The 22,758-nt window shown below is 39.4% G+C and overlaps 3 protein-coding genes across 3 annotated transcripts; all 3 read left to right on the plus strand.

The window, feature by feature from the left end:
* Positions 1-312: 312 nt before the first annotated feature.
* On the plus strand, positions 313-5,375 carry LOC137711111 (amine oxidase [copper-containing] zeta, peroxisomal-like). The gene is made up of 12 exons (XM_068450318.1): positions 313-850; positions 1,232-1,341; positions 1,432-1,737; positions 2,032-2,144; positions 2,237-2,567; positions 2,647-2,862; positions 2,971-3,207; positions 3,398-3,583; positions 4,135-4,275; positions 4,405-4,673; positions 4,786-4,867; positions 4,964-5,375. Exons 1-12 carry the CDS (start codon positions 610-612, stop codon positions 5,096-5,098), a joined length of 2,367 nt encoding a protein of 788 aa, XP_068306419.1. The 5' UTR covers positions 313-609; the 3' UTR covers positions 5,099-5,375.
* Positions 5,376-5,866: 491 nt separating this feature from the next.
* LOC137709773 (DNA repair protein XRCC3 homolog) lies at positions 5,867-7,075 on the plus strand. The gene has a single exon (XM_068448758.1). The coding sequence runs from the start codon at positions 5,913-5,915 to the stop codon at positions 6,801-6,803; it is 891 nt and encodes a 296-aa protein (XP_068304859.1). The 5' UTR covers positions 5,867-5,912; the 3' UTR covers positions 6,804-7,075.
* Positions 7,076-11,619: 4,544 nt separating this feature from the next.
* LOC137711106 (uncharacterized) lies at positions 11,620-13,932 on the plus strand. The gene has a single exon (XM_068450311.1). The coding sequence runs from the start codon at positions 11,843-11,845 to the stop codon at positions 13,685-13,687; it is 1,845 nt and encodes a 614-aa protein (XP_068306412.1). The 5' UTR covers positions 11,620-11,842; the 3' UTR covers positions 13,688-13,932.
* Positions 13,933-22,758: the final 8,826 nt, after the last annotated feature.

A 22,758-nucleotide genomic window follows, 5' to 3' on the forward strand; every position in this document is an offset into this window, starting at 1 on the left:
TTATATCATTTAAAATTTTAACATGGTAATGTGTAATTGACCTAAAATATCGTTAAAGTGACATCTTAATGAGTGAATTATTCTCAACAAATAGGAAATAGGTCGTCATAAATACATTTCACTCTCGCTAACTAATTGGAAACAGCTACCACTAGTTGAAACGTAACTAAGTGAAGAAAACTACCACAAGCTGAAAGCCGGGTAAAAATATATAAATAAAGTTGACTTTCATAAAAAGAAAAAAGAAAAATGGAAGCGGCGTCCTATAAATAGGACACTTCCTCTGCCTCTCTCTCTCCTGGCTCTCTCTTTCGCCTCAGATCACTTCCTCTGTCGCTTCCTGTCTCACGGACTCGCCCCCTCTCAAAGATTCAGTTAAACGCCCGCCGCATTTGTAATCCTAGATTTCAGCAACCGTCGAGAAAATATCTTAGTGATTTCTCAGCAACCGTGCGATCATTTTTCCCCGACTTTCTCGGCTTTTGTCGCGGTGGTTAGTTACGGGGAGGGGAGAGAGAGTGGCGGCGAGCATTTCAGCACGCGCTGCATGTCAGTAGATTTTATAGAGACCTACTTTGCTGGAATTGGTGAGCTCGCGAACCCCTTGCAATGGCCTCAGCTTCGAAAAAAACGACGCCTTCCTGTTGCTTCCGCCCCGATTCGGCGGCTCTCGTTCCGCGCGAGGCGGCGCCGGCGGCGAAGACTTCTTCCAGCGCCGTCGTCTCGGCCTCCGGTGTTCAAGATTGGAGCAGCGTCGCTGGCGCCGAGGATCGGCGCGATGATCAGCGCCCCAAGAATATCGCCATGGCGGCCTTGTTTCCCAAACCTTCCACCAATGCCACCACTGCAGGTCTATTCACATTTCCCAATTTTATTTATTTATTGTGTGTATATATATGTTGTAAATATTGATTCTTTGAGTAATGTATGGTCGATGAGATGTGAAAATTTGAAATTTCTTGAATTCTTGATTTGTGTTTGCATAAAATGTAGGGTTCTTTTGCATTTTTGTTTAATTTTCGATAAGTCCTTCATTTACTAAAGAGTGAATTTTTCTTGTACGTTTACAAATAGGAATAACCTCGGAGAATTTCGAATGTAAAAAGCTGAAGACTTTCGCATTTGTCTTGAACTAATTAACTTTATGCTGTCTGATTTTCATGGTTTGTTTTAAGTGATTTCGATACTGAAATTTTCTGTTTAACTTGGTTGGTCAACTAATATCATGCAGGCATCCCAATCATGCTTAGGCCTCAAACAAGGCATCCATTGGACCCTTTATCTGCTGCTGAAATCTCTGTCGCAGTGGCAACCGTCAGGGCAGCTGGAGCGACACCTGAGGTTTGTTTGTTTCACTATTGAATTCTTCTTCAACAAATGGAATTCTTATTTGGTGAAATGGTTGACTAAATAGCACTTTCCGCATTCCAGGTTAGAGATAGTATGCGTTTTGTTGAAGTGGTTCTACTGGAACCAGATAAACACGTTGTTGCATTAGCAGATGCATACTTCTTCCCACCTTTCCAGCCATCATTACTTCCCAGAACCAAAGGTGGACCTATAATCCCAACCAAGCTTCCCCCTCGGCGAGCTAGACTTGTTGTTTACAATAAGAAGTCAAATGAGACAAGCACGTGGATTGTTGAGCTATCAGAAGTACATGCAGCTACTCGAGGTGGACATCACAGAGGAAAAGTAGTATCATCAGAAGTTGTTCCAGATGTTCAGCCTCCCATGGTACTTTTCTTTTGTGTGTTTCCTTTTGACATTTAAACTTGTTTGTACCCTTATATGGTCTGTTTTTTTTTATGTTCATGAAAGATTAATTTGATGTTTTGGACTTTTAGCTGAAGAAAACACCATGAATGATAGAATAGATATCGATTTTTGTACCTGTGATAGTGCACTATTTGAACTGGCATTTGCTAAAGGACTTGTGATATATGAATATGATAAGCTTTAGTTGTTCCATAGCTGTCTGAAGTTTGAGGTTTCTATAAGTTCTTAACTTTTAATTTTCCGGAACTTCAGGATGCTGTAGAATATGCAGAATGTGAAGCTGTTGTGAAAGACTTTCCTCCATTTAGAGAGGCTATGAAGAAGAGAGGTATTGAAGACATGGACCTCGTGATGGTTGATGCCTGGTATGCAATTTACATTTAGTGCTCCTGTACATGTGGAATTTCGGCAGGTTAATCGATGACCTTCTACTTACATATTGGTGTTTATGCTGCAGGTGTGTTGGCTATCATAGTGAGGCTGATTCTCCTAGCCAAAGGCTTGCTAAACCACTGATATTCTGTAGAACTGAGAGTGACTGCCCTATGGAAAATGGTTACGCACGCCCAGTTGAGGGCATCTATATACTTGTTGATATGCAAAACATGGTGGTGATAAAGTTTGAAGACCGTAAGCTTGTTCCCCTACCTCCAGCCGATCCGTTGAGGAACTATACTCCTGGAGAAACAAGAGGTGGTGTTGATCGAAGTGATATAAAACCTTTACAAATTATTCAGCCTGAAGGTCCAAGCTTCCGTGTTAATGGGTACTTTGTGGAGTGGCAGAAGGTAATTTCCAAATTGGTTTCATAAGTAATATTTTTTCTTTATTAAAAGTTGGTAAATCAACTATCATTCTGGTTGGCAGTGGAATTTTCGTATTGGATTCACTCCCAGGGAGGGACTGGTTATATATTCTGTGGCCTATGTTGACGGCAATAGAGGGCGAAGGCCTGTAGCCCATAGGTTGAGTTTTGTGGAAATGGTGGTGCCATATGGAGATCCAAATGATCCACATTATAGAAAAAATGCTTTTGATGCTGGGGAAGATGGCCTTGGTAAAAATGCACATTCTCTAAAGAAGGTTTGAGGACTAATTCTTGGATCAGTTTTGGTATATGAATGTTTTCTTGGTATTCTGCGTTTTCTCTTTATTTTATCCATACTGGGTTGAATTAAACTACCATGACAGGGGTGTGATTGTTTGGGCTTAATCAAATACTTTGATGCACATTTTACGAACTTCACTGGAGGTGTTGAAACTATCGAAAATTGTGTATGTTTGCACGAAGAAGATCATGGAATTCTGTGGAAGCATCAGGACTGGAGAACAGGCTTGGCAGAAGTGCGCAGGTCAAGAAGGCTAACAGTGTCATTTATATGTACCGTGGCTAATTATGAGTACGGGTTCTTCTGGCACTTTTATCAGGCAAGTTCCACATAACTTTCTCACCTTTTCTTAGACCAAGTGTAGTGCATGTTCTTTTCAGTTTAATTGTTAACTTGCCCAGTATAATACAAACATTTTCTCTCTAAGCATTAGTTCCAGCTCTTTTTGAGGGTTTCATGTTGTACGAGCTACCTGCCTAACAGTGAAATCAATATCGTGCTGTTTTCAGGATGGTAAAATTGAAGCTGAAGTTAAACTTACGGGAATTCTCAGCTTGGGAGCACTTCAACCTGGAGAGGTTAGAAAGTATGGTACTGTGATTGCACCTGGGCTATATGCACCAGTTCATCAACACTTTTTTGTTGCTCGTATGGATATGGCTGTTGATTGCAAGCCTGGAGAAACTTACAATCAGGTATGCAGCTACTAAAAGTCTTACAATCTAGCATTGTGCTTTCGGCTTTGAGAATTTTTTCTTTTGGGTTATATTATGTAGGAAGCTTGGCTTCCATGATGAACTATTCACAAAGTTTATGCAAAAGCATATTACAACACTGATTATAAGAGTAGTCCATGGATGTCTGAGGGCCACACCTACACCACAACATACTAATTAGAATATAATTGTGAAATTATGTTTGAGTTTAAAACTTCGTGAAACATCTTATTCTATCGAAACTGTAAAATCCACCTCCAAACCTGAGTCTAAATTGTGAAGCAGGAAAATATGATCACCCCCCTGCTCTTATTGAATGGTTTATCTCTAAAACTACTCAAGCACATTTAATAATGGTTTATTTATCCTTAAATCCATTTTACAAAATAGAAGTTTCATAGGTTTATTACTTCATAAGAATTTACTTATTATTACCTGCAGTAGTGATTAAATTGTGACTTTATCATTGCTTGTCAAAACAACTGTATAAGTCTTAAAATCAGTTTTTCTTCTGTAATTATTTATTGTAGGTTGTGGAGATGAATGTTAAGGTTGAGAAACCTGGAGAGAATAACGTCCACAGCAATGCATTTTATGCTGAGGAGACACTTCTCAGGACTGAATCGGAGGCTATGCGTGACTGTAATCCTTTGACGGCTCGCCACTGGATTGTAAGGCATTGTTACCATGATTTTGCAGCTGGTCCTGCTCAATGATTTCCTTCTGTTGTTTAAGATTCTCAGGTGCGATTCTTGTGTCCAATCTTGCTCATGCTGATTTGAAATTTTGTCATGGTCCAGGTACAGAACACACGAACTGTAAATAGGACCGGACAGTTAACAGGCTACAAGCTTGTTCCAGGTTCAAACTGTTTGCCATTAGCTAGTCCTGAGGCCAAGTTTTTGCGAAGAGCAGCTTTCCTGAAACATAATCTATGGGTTACACCATATTCGCGTGATGAGATGTTTCCTGGAGGAGAGTTTCCAAATCAAAATCCGCGTGCTGGTGAAGGATTAGCCACATGGGTTAAGAAAAATCGATCTCTGGAAGAAACTGATATAGTTCTTTGGTTGGTTTCCCTCTCTTAGTTTATCATGTCCATATCTTACTTTTGCCTTTGTACGTTGTATGTACACATAACTGTTTTAAGCTGGTGGAAGTAACCACGATGATGATTGCAGGTATGTATTCGGAATCACTCACATACCTCGGCTAGAAGATTGGCCTGTCATGCCAGTGGAGCGCATTGGATTTATGCTCATGGTATTCACGCGATAAATCTTTTTTATGCTAGAGCAGTTTGTCATTTTATTGTCTGGTTTCTGATCCCGCATTTTTGGTTGATTATTGCGGTTGCAGCCTCACGGATTCTTCAACGCCTCTCCAGCCGTGGATGTTCCACCAAGTGCATGTGAATTGGAAGCCAAAGAAAATGATGTCAAAGACAATGGAGTAGCCAAGCCGATTCAGAACGGGTTACTAGCAAAGCTCTGAAAAACACATGCTTTCTTTGACTACCTTGTTTCAAATTCATTGTTTTTCTTTAAATTTTTTAGTATGATCGAGCTACGCGGGTTTTAAGTCTTAGCGGTTTCTGTTGTTCGTAAAGCGCATAAACGATTACGAAATACATTCCATTTGTAATTCGTTTATGGTTTTCATATGTGCTTCATGTCCGGATTTTGAAAGATTGGTCCAGTATTTCAATCACATTAACATATCTTACAAGGGTATAGGTTGAGTACAAACTTACTTTTGGATGGGAGTTTTGGTTCGAGCTATATTCTAAATTCTGATTTAGTCTAAACTACGGGGATGAGAATTTGAACTTGTGTTAGAGAGAGAGAGAGAGAGTGAGAGAGAGTATTGCTCTATCCCACTTATGACTATTGATCTCTTAACTCGTCAAAAAGTCAGGACTATTTATCTCTTAACCTAATTGGAGCAATGTTCCTTCGACCAAAAAGTCAGGACTATTGATCTCTTAACTTGTCAAAACGTGCAACTATGATCATTTTGTCAATTTTGCTACAGCTTTTGTCAAAATGAAGTCGTGACCATTAATCTTTTAACTCATCAAAACGTGCAACTATGATCATTTTGTCAACTTCGCTACAACTTTTGTCAAAATGAGTCGTGATGGAAGGTCTATTGCTATTGAAGGATCATTGCTCTAATGGAGTTTTAAATTAACTAAAAGACCAGAAGAGATGTCATTTTCATTCCCACATTTCAATTTCCCGCCCCACATTTAAGCTGCCACGGACTACAAAGGGCGTGACAAAAATTTGAATCTATCGAAATTCCAATGACACCAGAAAATCTCTTAACCCGTCCTCCCATCGCCGATAAATTAACGCTGGGCTGCCCAGTCCTCGACCGCTGCCTCGGTGGTGGCGTCCCCTGCTGTTCAATAACGGAGCTCGTAGCTGAAAGCAGTTGCGGCAAGACTCAATTTTGCCTCCAACTCGCCCTCTCCGCTCAGCTCCCGCCCTCCCACGGCGGCCTCTCCGCCTCCTCCCTTTACCTCCACACCGAGTTCCCCTTCCCCTTTCGCCGCCTCCACCAACTCTCCCAAGCATTTCGCTCCTCACGCCCACACCTCGTAGCCATTAACCCCTGTGAAGATGTGTATGTTGATAGTGTGCACGACGCATACCAGATGCTTGATATAATGCCAAAGATAGAGTCTTTCATTGAAAGCGCGAAAACCCGGTTGCCTGTCAGGCTAATTGTGATTGATTCCATCGCGGCGCTGTTCCGGACTGAATTTAACAACACCCCCTTGGATCTTAAGCGGAGGTCGTCGCTGTTTTTCAAGATTTCCGGGAAGTTGAAGTCATTAGCGAATAGGTTCCGGGTGGCGGTGGTGGTGACGAACCAGGTGGTTGATTTTATGGGGGAAAGTGATGGGGTAAATGGAGTCAAAGTGGGCAACTTTGGGTCATTGCACTCGTCTGGAAGACGGGTTTGCCCTGCTTTGGGACTTGCTTGGGCAAATTGCGTGAATTCGAGGGTCTTCTTGTCGAGAAATGAGGTGGTTGTTGCCGAAGGGAATAGTAATGAGCTGGAGGATGGTCTTTGTAGGCAAACAAAGAGGCGACTTGATATTCTTTTTGCGCCTCATTTGCCCCAAGCATCGTGTGAATTTGTCATCACACGGCAAGGAGTGTTTGGAGTTGTCTCAGCTAACAGATAAATCTGATGCTGATGGACGTGGTCCAGTACTTGCCTAAATTTTGAGTGTAGGCTTCTGCTAGCAAAAGTGAAGACTGGGTTACTAGACCAATGGTAATTCACTTGTCATGGGTTCTGAGGCCAAGTTTTTGCGAAGGGCAGATTTCTGAAACATGATATTTGGGTTACACCATACGCACGTGATAAGATGTTTCCTGGAGGAGAGTTTTCAAATCAGAATTTACGTGTTGGTGAAGGGTTGGCAGTGGAATTTTTGTATTGGATTCACTCTTAGGGGGGACTGATTATATATATATATATATATATATATATATATATATATATATATATATATTATGTACAAGATGTTGATGGCAGTAGAGGCAAAGGCGTATTGCCCATACATAGAATTTCATGGAAATGGTGGGATATGGAGATCCAAATGATCAACATTACAGAAATGTTGATGTTGGGGATGGGGATGATGGCCTTGGTAAAAATGCTTCTGTAATCAATTTAGATTCCGTTTATGAATATTTTATGGTTCTTTGTCTATGGTACAACAGTACAGCTTTAGCCTCTAAGATATTGTTAGAACTTGAATTATCGACTTTCCTATATGCGAACATTTTCTCACTCTTTAGCATCAGTTCCAACTCCTTCTCAGGGTTTTCATGCAGTATTCACTTATCTTTTATGAGCTACCTGTCTGTTTTCTCGCTGTTCTATTTATTTTAGCCTTCTGGTTAAGCCAATGTTATGCTGTTTGCAGGCCGGCAAAATTACAGTTGAAGTTAAACTTCCAGAAATACTCACCTTGGGAGAACTGCAACCTGGAGAAATTAGATGTAAGGTACTGCGATTTCATCTGGGCTATGTGTACCAGTTCATTAACATTTCTTTGTTGCTCGTATCCATACAGCTGTTGATTGCAAACTCGGGGAAACTTAGAATCAGGTATGCTACTTATAGTCATACCATCAAGCATTGTGCTTTTGGATCTATCTGCAAAGTGAATGCCAGAGCATATTACAACTTTAATTATGAAAGTAACTGATGGATGTTTGAGCACCCATTAGATCGCTGGTTAGACGACAAATCTGAATTATGTTTTAGTTTAGAGCATCGTATATTACCCCAGTAATACCAGCTGAAACATCTTGTTCTGTAGAAAGTGCGAAATCCCCTCCAACCTGAAAGTCTAAGACGTGAAGCAGGAACAAATGATCAACCCTTCATCACTTCTTGCTTTCAATATAACTCCCACCACGATAACATGCTCTAAAATGACGCAAAAACGCGTCATGGTACTTGACCTATGATGTTTTTTTTTGTCAATCGATGCGTTTTTTGCTTCAAGATACTTGAACTATGAAGCCTGTTTTGCGTCATAAACTTTGTCACACCCGAATCTACGAGGCTATTAACAAACATCATTTTTGCATAGGAACAACTTTGAACTATTAACAAGCATCATTCTACGGGAACGCATCTGCAGTGCTTAAGTGCGTATGAGATTAAGTACATGCCAATCCATTCCTTGATACCGAAGGATCGAGGACTACGAGGTTAAGCGCGTAAAGCAGAAAATCATTGCAAAGAAAACAGAAATCCATTAATTCAAAACATATCTGCGATCCTTAATTATATCACGTTAACCGCAAAGGGTGAAAAGAAACAGATAATCTAGAAAATGACATGCAACTAGATGTTGAATACGACGGTGATGGATCGATCAGTCCACGATGACGAGACTTCGATAATCTTTGCCGGAGATGGATGCTTCCATGACATGGTTCTGCCGGTCAACTTTCCAACCTTTTTCTTTGTCCCAAATATCGTTGAACGAAACTTGTCCAATCAGATTATCATCCCCTTTCTCCTCCCTAAACTTCCAGCTATTCCGGCCGTTGTAGCCGCTACAGGTGTACCTGTATAAGGGAGCCAAAACCTCTTTCCTCAGCCGGTCTACAACTCTGCTCTCGTAGTTTTCCTTGTATTCCTCCGCGTATGATGCTGGAGGGAAAACCTTCCGCGCAATGCTTTCCCACAGCAAAGTGGCCCGGGCAGCGTGGGATTCATAATGGTTTCCGGTAAGGAAACAGTCTGCAGCAGTGGTTACCTCGGCATACTTCTGATCATCGTCACCATCATCATCGTCGTCATCGCTGTCGTTGCTCACATAATATTTAAGGTAATCATGCTTGAATTGTCCCTTCAATTTTTGAATATCTGACTCCAAGCACTCCACAAAAACATCGGTTACACGGTCATGTAACAACTTATAATCCGGATCACCCTCGTACATCTCTACAGCCTTCTTGGTCAGTTTCTCGAGGGGCTCCAGTGTCCCCCATCTACCGTCTCGGCCTTGTAGGAGGCGGTGCAGAAGTTCTACAAGGCTATACAAACCCATACTCCCAAAAGAGGAGGCAATAGGCGCAATGTTGCACAATAGGGTCTTGGGGTGGTTCTGGTGGAGCCAAACCGCCGCCCTGTAGAACGCTTGTTCATATGATTTTCCATTCCTATAGTCATTCAGATGACATATGAGCTTGAGGGTGGTTAGGGGATCGTCGGACCATGCCAGCGGCAGCAGTTGCTTGAGATAGTCACAGGAGGCCTCCACCTCCGCCTTTAAGGCTGGTGGATAACTTTTGATCGATGCGGTTGCAAACTCGTAGTACCCGTAGTTGTCATAGTCAGCCGGTTCGACGATGTTGAAAAAGATATCAAGGCAGGGGTCGCCCGAGGAGAGTTGGAGGGTAGATTCAGCAGTACTGAATCCCATTGCCATTAGAGGGGTTCTGCTACTGCTCCTAGTGCTCATTGCTGTTCTCTTGGCGGTTGGAGCTATCCCGTTCCCGAATTTCGGAACCATCAGAGAGAGTGATCTGCCTGGAATTGTCAGGTTTGGAGGAACAAGAGTCGGAGAGTTCGGATAAGCAGTCAATCTCACTGCGAGTTGTGAGATTTTGCGGGCGAGGTTTGTGTTTGCTGCTTTCATAACTGATGGGAGGATTTCCGTCAATTTTTCCACGAGGAGAAAAGTGAATATTAGGGCAGAAATATAAACGCTGTTTACTTGGGTGACAAGGAATTGGGCAAAACCCTAAATGGTTGCTTATCCAATTCAAATCTATATTGATTAGATAAATGATTTTATTTACTTGGGTGCCAAGGAATTGGGCAAAACCCTAAATGGTTGCTTATCCAATTCAAATCTATATTGATTAGATAAATGATACTATAACTTAAAAAATTGAAAATAATTAACCCACATGGCACATGTCAATCTCTTAATATTGAGAAAAATTTGTGCAGGACTTGGCTTGCCACTGGATCATGCTGAGTGACACTACCACACCATTCATAACTTGTCATGCGTTAAGCATATTGTTGCATTAGTATAATTTTTTATTTTCAATTTAAATCATAACTAATAAAATTAATAAAAAAAAAACTTTTTAAAAACACCCGACTTTGAGGGAGTGTAATTCCTGGTTGAAAGGTTCATTAAACCATCTTAAAGGTTCATTAGGTTTCTCACTAACCTCATTATTTATATATATATTATCGGATAATTATCAGGTGAAGTACTCAATTATCAAAGCCACCTTCCTTCACCGGTTGTTTGTAATTCCCAGTTTTCAAATATTATGACTATTGATGTGAAATTGAATAAATTAAAAGCAATCATAATCATGAGAGAGAAAGATGATAGATTGGGGAATCAGGGAAGAGGGAGGCTGAGTAGTAAGAGGGGGGAGGGGGGTGGTGGTTTTGCTGCAGATGGAGGAAGGTTGAACTGGGGTTGGGTCAGTTGGTGGTGGTTTTGGAGAGGAAGGTTGAACTGGGGTTGGGTCCGTTGGGGGTGGTTTTGCAGATGGAGGAAGGTTAAACTGGGGTTGTGAGTTTTATTTTAACCATTTTTTTTAAACAATCGATATTATCTAAAAAGATCATAATAGACTAGCAATAATATGATTTAAATTCACCGTTGATAAGCATCGAATCTAAAACATCTCAATTACAAGTAAAGAAAAGTAGCACTAGATCGTAGTACTAAATTACTTATCTTAATAATTTTAGTTTCTTGAAGAAATAATTTTTTTTTTTTTCCAATTTAAGCCGCACATAAATTTTTCCCACTTATTATCGTGGCAATGCTCACCACCTAAGAACCAATTCGAATTCCGGATAAGGAATCGATTTCGTCCGATATTTTTATTGATCCACGTGCACCGATCAAATTAACATTACACAACTACCCAGATCACAATTAATTATAATGACGATTTGTGTTAATTATAATTAACAAGATTTTCTTTTGCAAGATTTAGGAGTTTGTTATTGTTTGGATTTAATTACTTCAATCACTCTTCTCTATATCTTCTAGTTCATTGTAAAATATAAGATCGTCAATTGTAGGCTACTTGTAAAAATATAAATATAGTCATATAAAAAAATTAAAAATAGAAAAACAGTAAACATCTTGAGTTTCCTTCCTCTCCTCATCTACACCAAATTTTGCCAATAAAACAAAATCTTATAAAAAAAGTAAAGAGAAATGTGAAATTATTTATCGGGTTGTGCTCTCCACATTTATTTTTTTTTCTCACACATTTAAATGTGAAATTTAATGAATTAAAGAAGATTAATTAAAAAAATAACGTGTGAGTGGTTAAAAAAATGTACAAATTCTATTTATATTTAAAAAACCAGAGAAATTAAAAACAATTAAAAAATAAAAAAATTTGAATCATCAGATGCTGATGTATTCATTTATCGTATATCGTAAAATCTACTTTGAGTAACTGTTTATGTTTAATTTTAAATAAAAAAAATTTAAAAAGATCCCGCGGCGAGGGTCCTCTCTCGATAATCACAACCATCCATGGCGTGTCGCCGATTATTCGTTTCTGAAATTCGAGCGTCTTGGCCGGCACAGATTCTCAGAAACCCCAACAACCTCTGCATCCGCCAGACCTCCTAGATTTTCTGCCTCCTTCTCCTCTGGTCTCCCAAAAGTCTTCCACTCTTCCCACTCCCCTACCACCCATGGCGGCGAACCCAGAAAATGACGAAAGGACCCTCCACGACGAACTCTCCCTCCCGGTCCTCCTCGCCGATCGCGTCATCAAATCGGCCCAGGAAGCCGAGTCCTCCAAACTCGACTGCGCCGACCTTGCCAAGCAGGTCGACCGCCTCTCCCAAATGCTCCGATCCGCCGTCCGAATCGCCGCCGCCACTCAGTCTCTCTACGATCGCCCCGTCCGCCGAATCGTCGCCGACGTGGCGAAGAACCTTGACCGGGCGCTGACCCTCGTACGGAAATGCAAGCACAGTGGGGTCCTCCGGCAAGTCTTCTCCATCACCACTACTGCTGATTTCAGAAAAGTGTCCAACCTTCTGGAGTCTTCGATTGGAGACATGAAGTGGCTTCTCTCGGTGTTTGAGTCTGACGGCGCCAACCTCTCCCTGCCGCCGATCGCCAGCAACGACCCGATACTCAGCTGGGTCTGGTCATACATCGCGACCATTCAAATGGGTCAACTCAGGGACCGAGTCGACGCGGCTAACTCGCTTGTTTCACTCGCTCGGGACAACGACCGGAACAAGAAGATAATCGTCGACGAAGGTGGCGTGACGCCGCTGCTAAAGCTTCTGAAAGAAGGGTCTTCTCCGGACGCTCAAATCGCCGCCGCCAGTGCTCTGTTTCACATCGCCACTGATCAAGAAAGGGTCCGAATTATAATCGATTTGTTGGGAATTAACGTTGTTGTCTCGGTTTTGGGCGATTCCCCGATGAGGGTTCAGGTGTGCGTGGTGAGATTGGTGTCGGAAATGGCGGAGCTTGACCCGGTGGCGCAGGAGGAGTTAGGCAGAGGAAATGTGATTAGGCCTTTGGTGTCTCTGCTGGCAATGGACACGGTTCTGGATGATCCGAAGGTGCAATCGTGTAAGCCTAGCATTCATAATCTTGTTCAGATTAATAAGCAGTTAGCTGTAAATGGTTTGAATCCGAATAGCCGTTTGTCTTCCTTTTCGAATCATTATCATTCGGATGGTAGTAGTAGAGGTGGCGGGCATCATCGAAAAGAGAGGGAGAGAGAGGCGGAGTCCAATCCCGAGGTGAAGCTTGAGCTGAAAGCCGGTTGTGCCAAGGCATTGTGGAAATTGTGTAAAGGGTGTTTGTCGAATAGTCGAAAAGTTACAGAGACGAAAGGGTTGATTTGTTTGGCAAAGATTATTGAGAAGGAAGCAGGGGAGTTGCAGCTGAATTGCTTGATGACTGTGATGGAAATAGCCGTGGTGGCGGAGTCCAATCCTGACCTTAGAAGAGCGGCTTTTAAGCTTAATTCTCCAGCTGCAAATGCAATTTTGGATCAGCTTTTGAGAGTGATTCAGGAAGAGGCTAATCAGGAATTGCAAATTCCTGCCATTAAAGCAATTGGGTCATTGGCAAGAACTTTCCCTGCTAGGGAGACCCGGATAGTTGGTCCTCTGGTTGTCCGGCTTGGCAGTGCGGATGTCGATGTGGCAATTGAGGCTGCCATTGCATTAGGGAAGTTTGTGTGTACGGAGAATTTCAATTGCGTGGAGCATTCCAAGACGATTATTGAATTTGATGGGGTTCCTTCTCTGATGAGATTATTACGGACAACTGATCAAACTAGTGAACGGGGTCATGTCAATTGTTTAGTACTACTATGCTATCTAGCATCGCATGTTGGCAATAGCAAGGCTCTTGAACAAGCGCGGGCATTGAATACTCTTGAGGGGGGAGCTCGATATCTTGTAGCTCAATATCCCGATTTGAGGGATTTGTTAGCCAAAGCCATACACAATCTCACACTTTATCAGGCTGGAGCTCATCCCCACAGGCAAACCTTCATACCGTAAGCACTTGCAGTTTCAGTCATGTGTGTTTATCCTGTTTTTGTAACATAGAGAGGCAAATTGATTTATCACCACCATAACAAATCCAAAGTTGAATGGTGCACGAAATATTTATTTGTAATTTTGTATCATAGATGTATGATCACCCTACTGTGTCTGCTGTTGTTTTTTACAAGATGAGTGGATGTTTGGGCATGTATCAGCAATCTGTTGCACATAATTTGAAGGTATCTTATTGTTTCGATGAAGCATCAAACTTTTGTTTCTCCCCGTCTACTAAATGTGCCTATGCAATGTTCATTCCTTTTGTCGATATAAATAGTTGTATGGGACGTGCATAGGCGTAATCCTGGTTATATATTGGTTTGGCATCGACGAAAATGGAATGATGTGTTTCGAGTACTTGTTATTTTGGATCGTAATCTGGAGCTTCTGAAAGCTTTCGATACATTTTAGATCTTCAAATGTACATAGAATTTCTCTGGAAGTCAAGAGGTAGGTACTCTTTTATGTTCTACTATGTTGTATATGTGCCGATGTTTTACTTATATTATAGTTGAACGCACTCGGTTTTTAGGCTGGCACATAGCATGATCCTCTTGCCTTACCTCCCTGAGCTCTTTAATTCTACGGTCACTCTCGTACGATGATGAGACGGCATGAAACCAACTCTGGGCGGGATCAGTAACAATTTTCTCGAGGGCAATAACATTCTTCAAGTACGTAACACGTTGAACGGCCAAAATACCCCTGTATTTCTACTAGATTGAGTTCTGATGTGGGTGTTTGGCAACCTTTTGTAGTTTCAGTTTTGCAGGGATGAAGAGAAATGCAGCTTCATCACCTCTCTGCAAGTAAAAGGGAACCCTTCATGAAAAAACGTAATTGGATAAAGACCCAAATGAAACCAGTAATTCCTAATCCAAGGGACCAAAGAGCTATATAAGGACCAATAGGTTATTAGATCCCTGGCCTCTCTGCACTTTTTTGGGCTTTTAATTTATATATTTTTTTTGGGTCGAATTTGTAGTTTTGTTATACAAAGAAAAATTGGTTATATAGAGCTCCCATGGCTTTTCTGGTGGATTGGTTATGATAGGTTGTGATCAATTAAAATAAACTTAAGTCTGGTGTTTATTGTGTCAAAATGTGAGATGGACTGCTGGGCATGACTGGACAAGATAGATTATGAATACACAATAGAGTGAGTTATCTAACCTATCCATATATATGGGTTACAACTCTTGCCTAACCAATTCCTGTCAATCCAATCCTATCTCTAAGACTCAATCTCATCCAGTTCACCAAATGAGTCCTTAATTCTTGACAGCAATTGATTAGAAATAACCAAATTATTCAAACTGAGAGGGACATTTTTCTAATTTCTAAGCCACCTTAAGCATGTCATTAAGCAACTAATGACAATCATTAAGAATGTCATTAGTTGCTCCTCCATTCAAACCATGAAAGTGGAAACCAATAGAGACATTAAACCACCACTTTCTCTGGCTCTCAATTTTAGGTTAATTATCTTTGATGAGAAGCTAGTTATGAACATGATGAAGCTTTAGAATTAAGCAAGCAATAAGCACTTTATGTTCTAATTTATTAATTAGTTGAATCTTAATCCTGACATAATTACTATTACTCATCCGCCAAACTGCAAATTGTGTAGTCTTTGTAATTACAGTCTCCAACCGTAGGGATATTTTGATATAGGCGCCTCAATTTTGAATTTTCTAGATCAAATTTCCTATATCAAAATTTTAAACTTTTTTTGTCATAATTTTGGTGATATATGCACATTATATTGTAACAAATTTCCTATAATCTAGCTGTGACATCCCACATCGCCCAGGGGAGTGATCCTTAAATGTACATTCCCATCCCTACTTAGCACGAGGCCTTTTGGGAGCTCACTGGCTTCGGGTTCCGTAGGAACTCCGAAGTTAAGCGAGAAGGGGGCTAGAGCAATCCCATGATGGGTGACCCACTGGGAAGTTGCTTGTGAGTTCCCAAAAACAAAACCGTGAGGGAATGGTAAGCCTAAAGCGGACAATATCGTGCTACGGTGGTGGAGCGGGCCCGGGAAGTGTTCCGCCCCGGGCCGGGATGTGACAATTTGGTATCAGAGCCTAACCCTGGTCGCGTGTGTGCCGACGAGGACGTCGGGCCCCTAAGGGGGGTGGATTGTGACATCCCACATCGCCTAGGGGAGTGATCCTTAAATGTATATTCCCATCCCTACCTAGCACGAGGCCTTTTGGGAGCTCACTGGCTTCGGGTTCCGTAGGAACTTCGAAGTTAAGCGAGAAGGGGGCTTGAGCAATCCCATGATGGGTGACCCACTGGGAAGTTGCTCGTGAGTTCCCAAAAACAAAACCGTGAGGGAATGGTAAGCCCAAAGCGGACAATATCGTGCTACGGTAGTGGAGTCGGGCCCGGGAAGTGGTCTACCCCGGGCCGGGATGTGACAATTTGGTATCAGAGCCTAACCCTGGTCGCGTGTGTGCCGACGAGGACGTCGGGCCCCTAAGGGGGGTGGATTGTGACATCCCACATCGCCCAGGGGAGTGATCCTTAAATGTACATTCCCATCCTTACATAACACGAGGCCTTTTGGGAGCTCACTGGCTTCAGGTTCCGTAGGAACTCCGAAGTTAAGCGAGAAGGAGGCTAGAGCAATCCCATGATGGGTGACCCACTGGGAAGTTGCTTGTGAGTTCCCAAAAACAAAACCGTGAGGGAATGGTAAGCCCAAAGCGGACAATATCGTGCTACGGTGGTAGAGCGGGCCTGGGAAGTGATCCGCCCCGAGCCGGGATGTGACACTAGCCTTTTGATTACACTCTCCTCCGTTAGAGATAATTGTAAAAAAAAAAAAGTTGGTTAGATTCAAAATTATTTTCACAATAATGCTACAATTTAGCAATAATTATCTACGATTTAAGATATTTTCTTTCCAGAATAGTTTAAAATATTTTTAAATCCCCCAAAATCAAACATACCAAAATAAGTTTTTCTTTTAGTACGTTTAAGAGAAAATAGGATTGAGAATAATATAAACGTACCAATACACAATGTGTACAAAATAAAACGTACCAAAATAAAAATAATGTACCAATATTAATAATATGTATCAAATCAAACGTACCAAAATTGCAAATAAATGTACTAATTAATGATTTTTGTAAATTCAAACGTACCCGCAGATAATATATACATAATATATTATACCTAATAATAATTCGTCAACAACTATACTTTGAAAAACAGCAAATATATATATATATATATATAATTTCACAAAAAAATTGAAAAAAATTACACAGAGCTTTTTTTGTTGATCACCAACTATTTGAAAAAGAAAAAACCATTTGGAAAAAGAAATAATATTAAATCTTTGCATAACAAAAAAAAACCGTAATCGACGAAACATATTTGGAAGAAGAGAAAATATAGTTTAATTATTAATATCTCCACTAAATAAGGAAAAGTTGTAACATTCCAATTCGTCCAGGGGAGTGGATCATGTAAGCCTTGTATGTATATTCCAATCTCTACCTATCACAAGGCCTTTTGAGAGGTCACTGGCTTCGGGTTCTATCGGAACTCCGAAGTTAAGCGAGTTCAAGCGCGAGCATTCCTAGGATGGGTGACCCACTAGGATGTTCTCGTGTGAGTTCCTAGAAACAAAACCATGAGGGCGTGGTCGATGCCCAAAGCGGACAATATCGTGCTACGGAAGAGTCGAGCCCGGGATGTGGTGGGGGGCCTGGGCCAAGATGTGACAATTTGGTATCAAAGCTAATCCCTGGCCGGATGTGTGTCGACGAGGACGTTGGGCCCCTAAGGGGGGTGGATTGTAACATCTCACATCGTCCAGGGGAGTGGATTTTGTAAGCCTTATATGTATATTCTCATCTCTACCTAACACGAGGTATTTTGGGAGCTCACTGGTTTCGGGTTCTATCGGAACTCCGAAGTTAAGCGAGTTCGGGCGAGAGCATTCCCAGGATGGGTGACCCACTGGGAAGTTTTCGTGTGAGTTCCCATAAACAAAACCGTGAGGGCGTGGTCGGGGCCCAAAGCGGACGATATTGTGCTACGGTAGAGTCGAGCCCCAGATGTGGTGGGGGCCCAGGCTGGGATGTGACAAAAGTGCATCATGCAGATAAAATAATAAATTCAAAAATTATTTAATTTTAAAAAATAGAGATGGCTATTGGTCAAAACACTTTAATCAAATTTAAAAAAAACACAGATGTTCAATCCAAATGATATAGAAAAATTATAAGGAATTCTAATTTTTCCATTAATATATATGGTTATACTAGGGTTTACGTACGTAATGTAACACATGTATAACCACAAGTTACAATATTAATAACGAACTCATGCATTATATATAATATGAGTGAACTGGATATACCACGATTTCTATACATCCTTCCATTTTTTATTTTTATTTTTTGAACAAATACAGCCGTCCATTATTAGACCATAAACTATTATAAAAATGCCTTGTTTAATTAATATGGAGCTTAATTATAGGGTAGTGCTATCCACATACTCTTTTTTAACTTTCACATATCCTTTGTTAATTAATTTTTGTTCATTGATTATCTTGAATTCATTCGATCTGACAATAAAAAAGTAAGTGGATGTGTGGAAAGTAACAATGGGTGTGTGGATAGGAGTAGGATTCTCTTCCCTTCCATCCCATCCTATTTAAACGGTTGCGATTACGCCACGTCTACATCTTGTTTTGAATTTTTTATAGGAAAAATTAGAATGCCCTACATCTTTTTTATAGTTGTTAGATTAAACATTTATCCCTTTTAAAGATTTGATTAAGGTGCTTTGATCAATTGCCATCTCAATAATTTTCTATTTATTTAATTTTCATGTCATTAATTTAAATGCATTTATGTAGAGGCATAAGGTAGCTTAGCAACTAATTGCCTATAATATAGGAATTTAATTTCGTCAATCCCCTTCTATGCATTAAATGACATTTTTTTAATAAAATAAAATAAAATTTTAATTAACTAATTCCTCATTACCTTATTCTCAGTGTTTAAAAAAAAGAAAAATTCTCTTTCTATTAAAAATGTCTCAATAAAAAGTCTTCAATACATATATTTTCACGTATAGATATATAAAAAATATACTTAATACTTATGGTACATTTGAGAATAAAAGTATCGACTTTTGGTACGTTTAGATTTCAAATGTTCCGAGAAACCAAATGTACCAAAAATTCAAATGTACCATAAAACCAAATGTACCCATTGTTATATACCCCTTTTGGTACGTTTAGATTTCAAATATACAGAGAAACCAAATGTACCAAAATTTCAAATGTACCATAAAACCAAATGTGCCCATTGTCAGGTAACCCTTTTGGTACGTTTAAATTCCAAATGTACCAAAATACCAAATAAACAAAAAATCACAAATGTACCACAAAACCAAATGTCTCTATCAGATAACCCTTTTGGTACATTTACATTCCAAACGTACCGACATAAAAAATCAAATCCACTATAAAACTAAACGTGTCAATATTATAGGTAACTAGACGTAACTATATAATCAAACAAATCTTTATTATGTGTTGGGTCTTCTAAATAATAAAATCTGACAATTTTTTTTATAAATATTCTACTATATTCACCAAAAAAAAAAAGACGCAAAATTATAACAAACAATAAAAAAAATGCATAGATATGGATAATAAATGCATAAATATAGTGATAAGAGGAAAAGAAAAAAAAACGAAATGTTCAGGAAAAGTCATGAAAAACTAAAATTCTAAACAAAATTGAACTTATGTGAAAAATTGAAATTAATAACCAAAATTTTAGGAAAATGTTTGATCAAATTTTCAAAATGAGTGTATGTTTAGTCTAAAAAATTAAAAAATGAGACGCCTATATCAAAACGCCTTTTTTTTATATAGAGAATAAGACAAAAAGAAGAGTGTGAGAGGAGAGAATGGAAGGGTATGGTAATAGAAGGGGAGAGAATCCTACTCCGTGTGGATAACACCATCCTAATTATAAGCTACAATGGCTAATAAAACTGTGCCAGATATATGCATGCATCTGGAAAGCTCTATCAGCAAGTGAAAAATGTTACATTTTCAGATTTCCAAAGATTTTGTGCACCAGATTCAAAGATTGCTCCTGAAAAATGTTGAACTAGCTGGAGGCATCATAATTTGTGCTAAGCAGGCCAATCAAGTAGAAAAACTCAAAGCCCTTGACCTAATTGTGCTTTTATTTCTGCTCTGTAGAGAAATATTCAAAACCACTAGATGAATGTGTAAAACATGTCACGATTATGACTCAATTACTTACACAAAAGCAAGCACCTACCTTGTCGGGTGCCGTTCGTACTAATATTGGTCTCAAAGGGCTCATTAGCTAAAGCATGCATTCCAAAGTTCACATGAACAAATCTTTGTTCGACCAAAAGGTCAAGCAGTACACTACATTAGCAGTAGTACTTGATATCTTTGAATTTTTAATTCTTTTCATCTTCTTTTTTTTATTTTTTTATTTTTTATTTATCAAAATTCTTTTCATCTTTACTTGAAGGGAAAAAGTGCAACAAGAAGACCATCATTGTTTTCTCTGGGTTCATGCATGCATTGATATTCTTTTTCACCATATCTGCAGTCGGTTCACTTCAGCTTTTAGTTTTGCATATATATAAATATATACATACAAGCAGTATTGAGAGAAAGAATACAAACGCAGTACAACAAATACAAAAATAAATACTTTTAACGGCTTGAGTTACAAGATTCTTGTATATATACATGTATGCTTATATATATTTCAATAAAAAGTAGGGGGAGATTGTACTTAATTCCTAATTATACCATTCCTAGGTTCGTTTTGATGTGATTTGTTTATAATCACTGACGTAACAATTGATTAATGTTTGGACTTGGTGATTATGCTCTAAGATGTTTAGATCAGGAGTAAGAAGCAAGCAACTTCAGCTTAGCTGTGATCTCACGGATTATATAACATAACAGAAAACGGAAAGGAAAGAAAAGAGAAAAGAATATTTAATCAATGATAACTGATGTTTAGTTTGTATTAAATTAATAACTGTCACCACCACAACGAGGGTGATTTTTCTTTGCATGTTTTAAATCATGGGGCAGGAAGGAGTCACGGCTAGTATATGTTAGGTAACACAGCACTATATTCATATAGTCTTGTGTAAGTTATTGTCTTCAATGCCTCTCAATTCGTTTTCCTTCCATATAGTTTTTAGTTCGGGACAAGCTAGCCCACACTATATGTCATGCGATATGCATGCATGGTTTTAGAAGCTTTGGAAGATTACACTAATGGAGGAACCAATTGGTTAAAACATGAGTAGTTGAACATTACACTGATGGCTCATTTACGTAAGTGTAACCGAAGTAGGAGGATTTAGAGTGAGGAGGAATTAAATTAAGGAGGAGTTGAAATGAGGAGTAGTCAGAATCAAATTCCTCTTGAAAAACAATCCAGCAAAAGAGGTCGTTTGCTAGGTAGTGGATAGTGGTGGCTAGCAAAAATGGAATTATAGTAAATATTTAAGGGCATAAAAAGCAAGAAAAATGGATTTTGAATTCCTCCATACACTCGGAATTGAAATACCACCTCCTAAAATGAGGAATTGAGTTCCTTATTTTGTGTGGGTCCCACCTTTCTATTTATTCGCCAAATTTAGCAAGCGAAGGCATACCCCGTAATCGGAATTCAAATCCTCGTTTTGATTTTGGTTATGGGTTCGTAAACACGCTATCGGAAGAGAAACACCAAACACAAAATAAGACAAACACAAACTCCCCAAATTGATTTAGTGATGAGAACGAATATAAAATGATTGGTAAGAGCAGGCTAAGTTCACGATTCAAAATTCGAAGCCCTTCAACGTAACCAAAAGAGAAACACCAAACACTAGCTCTACTTCATATAGAGCAGATTGATAGCTTTCTATGATCATTTTTCGTGACCCACTATTGGCTATATGATTGAGTACTTACTTGTAATGGTATGGCCTACGGATAAGGTGTTTAGGGTTAAGGTATCTTGTTTACCTACAAGAATAGGGAAGACTATAGAGAATTATTTGAGAAGGGATTATTCATTCTACATATTATTTTTGACCAGGCATATGTGTCTTGCCCCTCAGATTTTGAAAGTCAAAATTAGCCCTTATATATATGCATGGGCTCCATGTGTATGCAAGAGTTTGGAAGTCATGGCCGGCGCTGACTGGCATCTTCCTAAAGTTATATGGTGCCCTTTGTGAAAGCTTCCCACTGTCTACCATCGTATTCGTTCTTTAAGCAATTTAGATTTTTTTTTTTTTTTTTAACCCTAGAGACTCTAAATGCAGAATGATTTTTGCAGTGACTGCCACACCGTTACTAACTCGTATGTGTTATAATATAAGCGACCGACAAATTTCTTAAAAGCATAATTAAAGCATATTCATAACATAATATATTGATAACACATTATGTGACAATTTAAACCTTTTGGAGGGATGCGATTGAAGGCAAGAAAATCAGCATCCCTGACATATTGTGTGTGTATATATAGGCCCCAGCCTAATCCTCTTAAAACTCTGCCAGCGTTTCAAGAAATATATCACAATCTCAATCCAACCCCACACACACACCTACACTGAATTAATTTCATACACTCATTATATAAATATGTATACATATATATATATATATATATATATATATATATATATATATATATAGACAGACATATTTGCATATGTGTATTATACATGCACGATCAGTTCATACGGGTTAGCATCAATAATGAGCTATCGTTTGGTCATGGGGTCAATAATAAAAAATCAGATTAGTTTGCAGCCGTTTGGTGCATAGCGATGTTTTGGCCGCTCGAAAAGCACTTTTGTGGTAAGCAGAAAAAACAGAGACATGAAAACAGCAAGTTCTAATGATAATTAGTTAACCAACAAGGAAAGATTAGGACCACAAAGAGAACTAATTACACTCATGATCATCTTATTTCAACTTT

This window comes from Pyrus communis, chromosome 12, assembly GCF_963583255.1.
Source record: "Pyrus communis chromosome 12, drPyrComm1.1, whole genome shotgun sequence".
NCBI lineage: Eukaryota > Viridiplantae > Streptophyta > Magnoliopsida > Rosales > Rosaceae > Pyrus > Pyrus communis.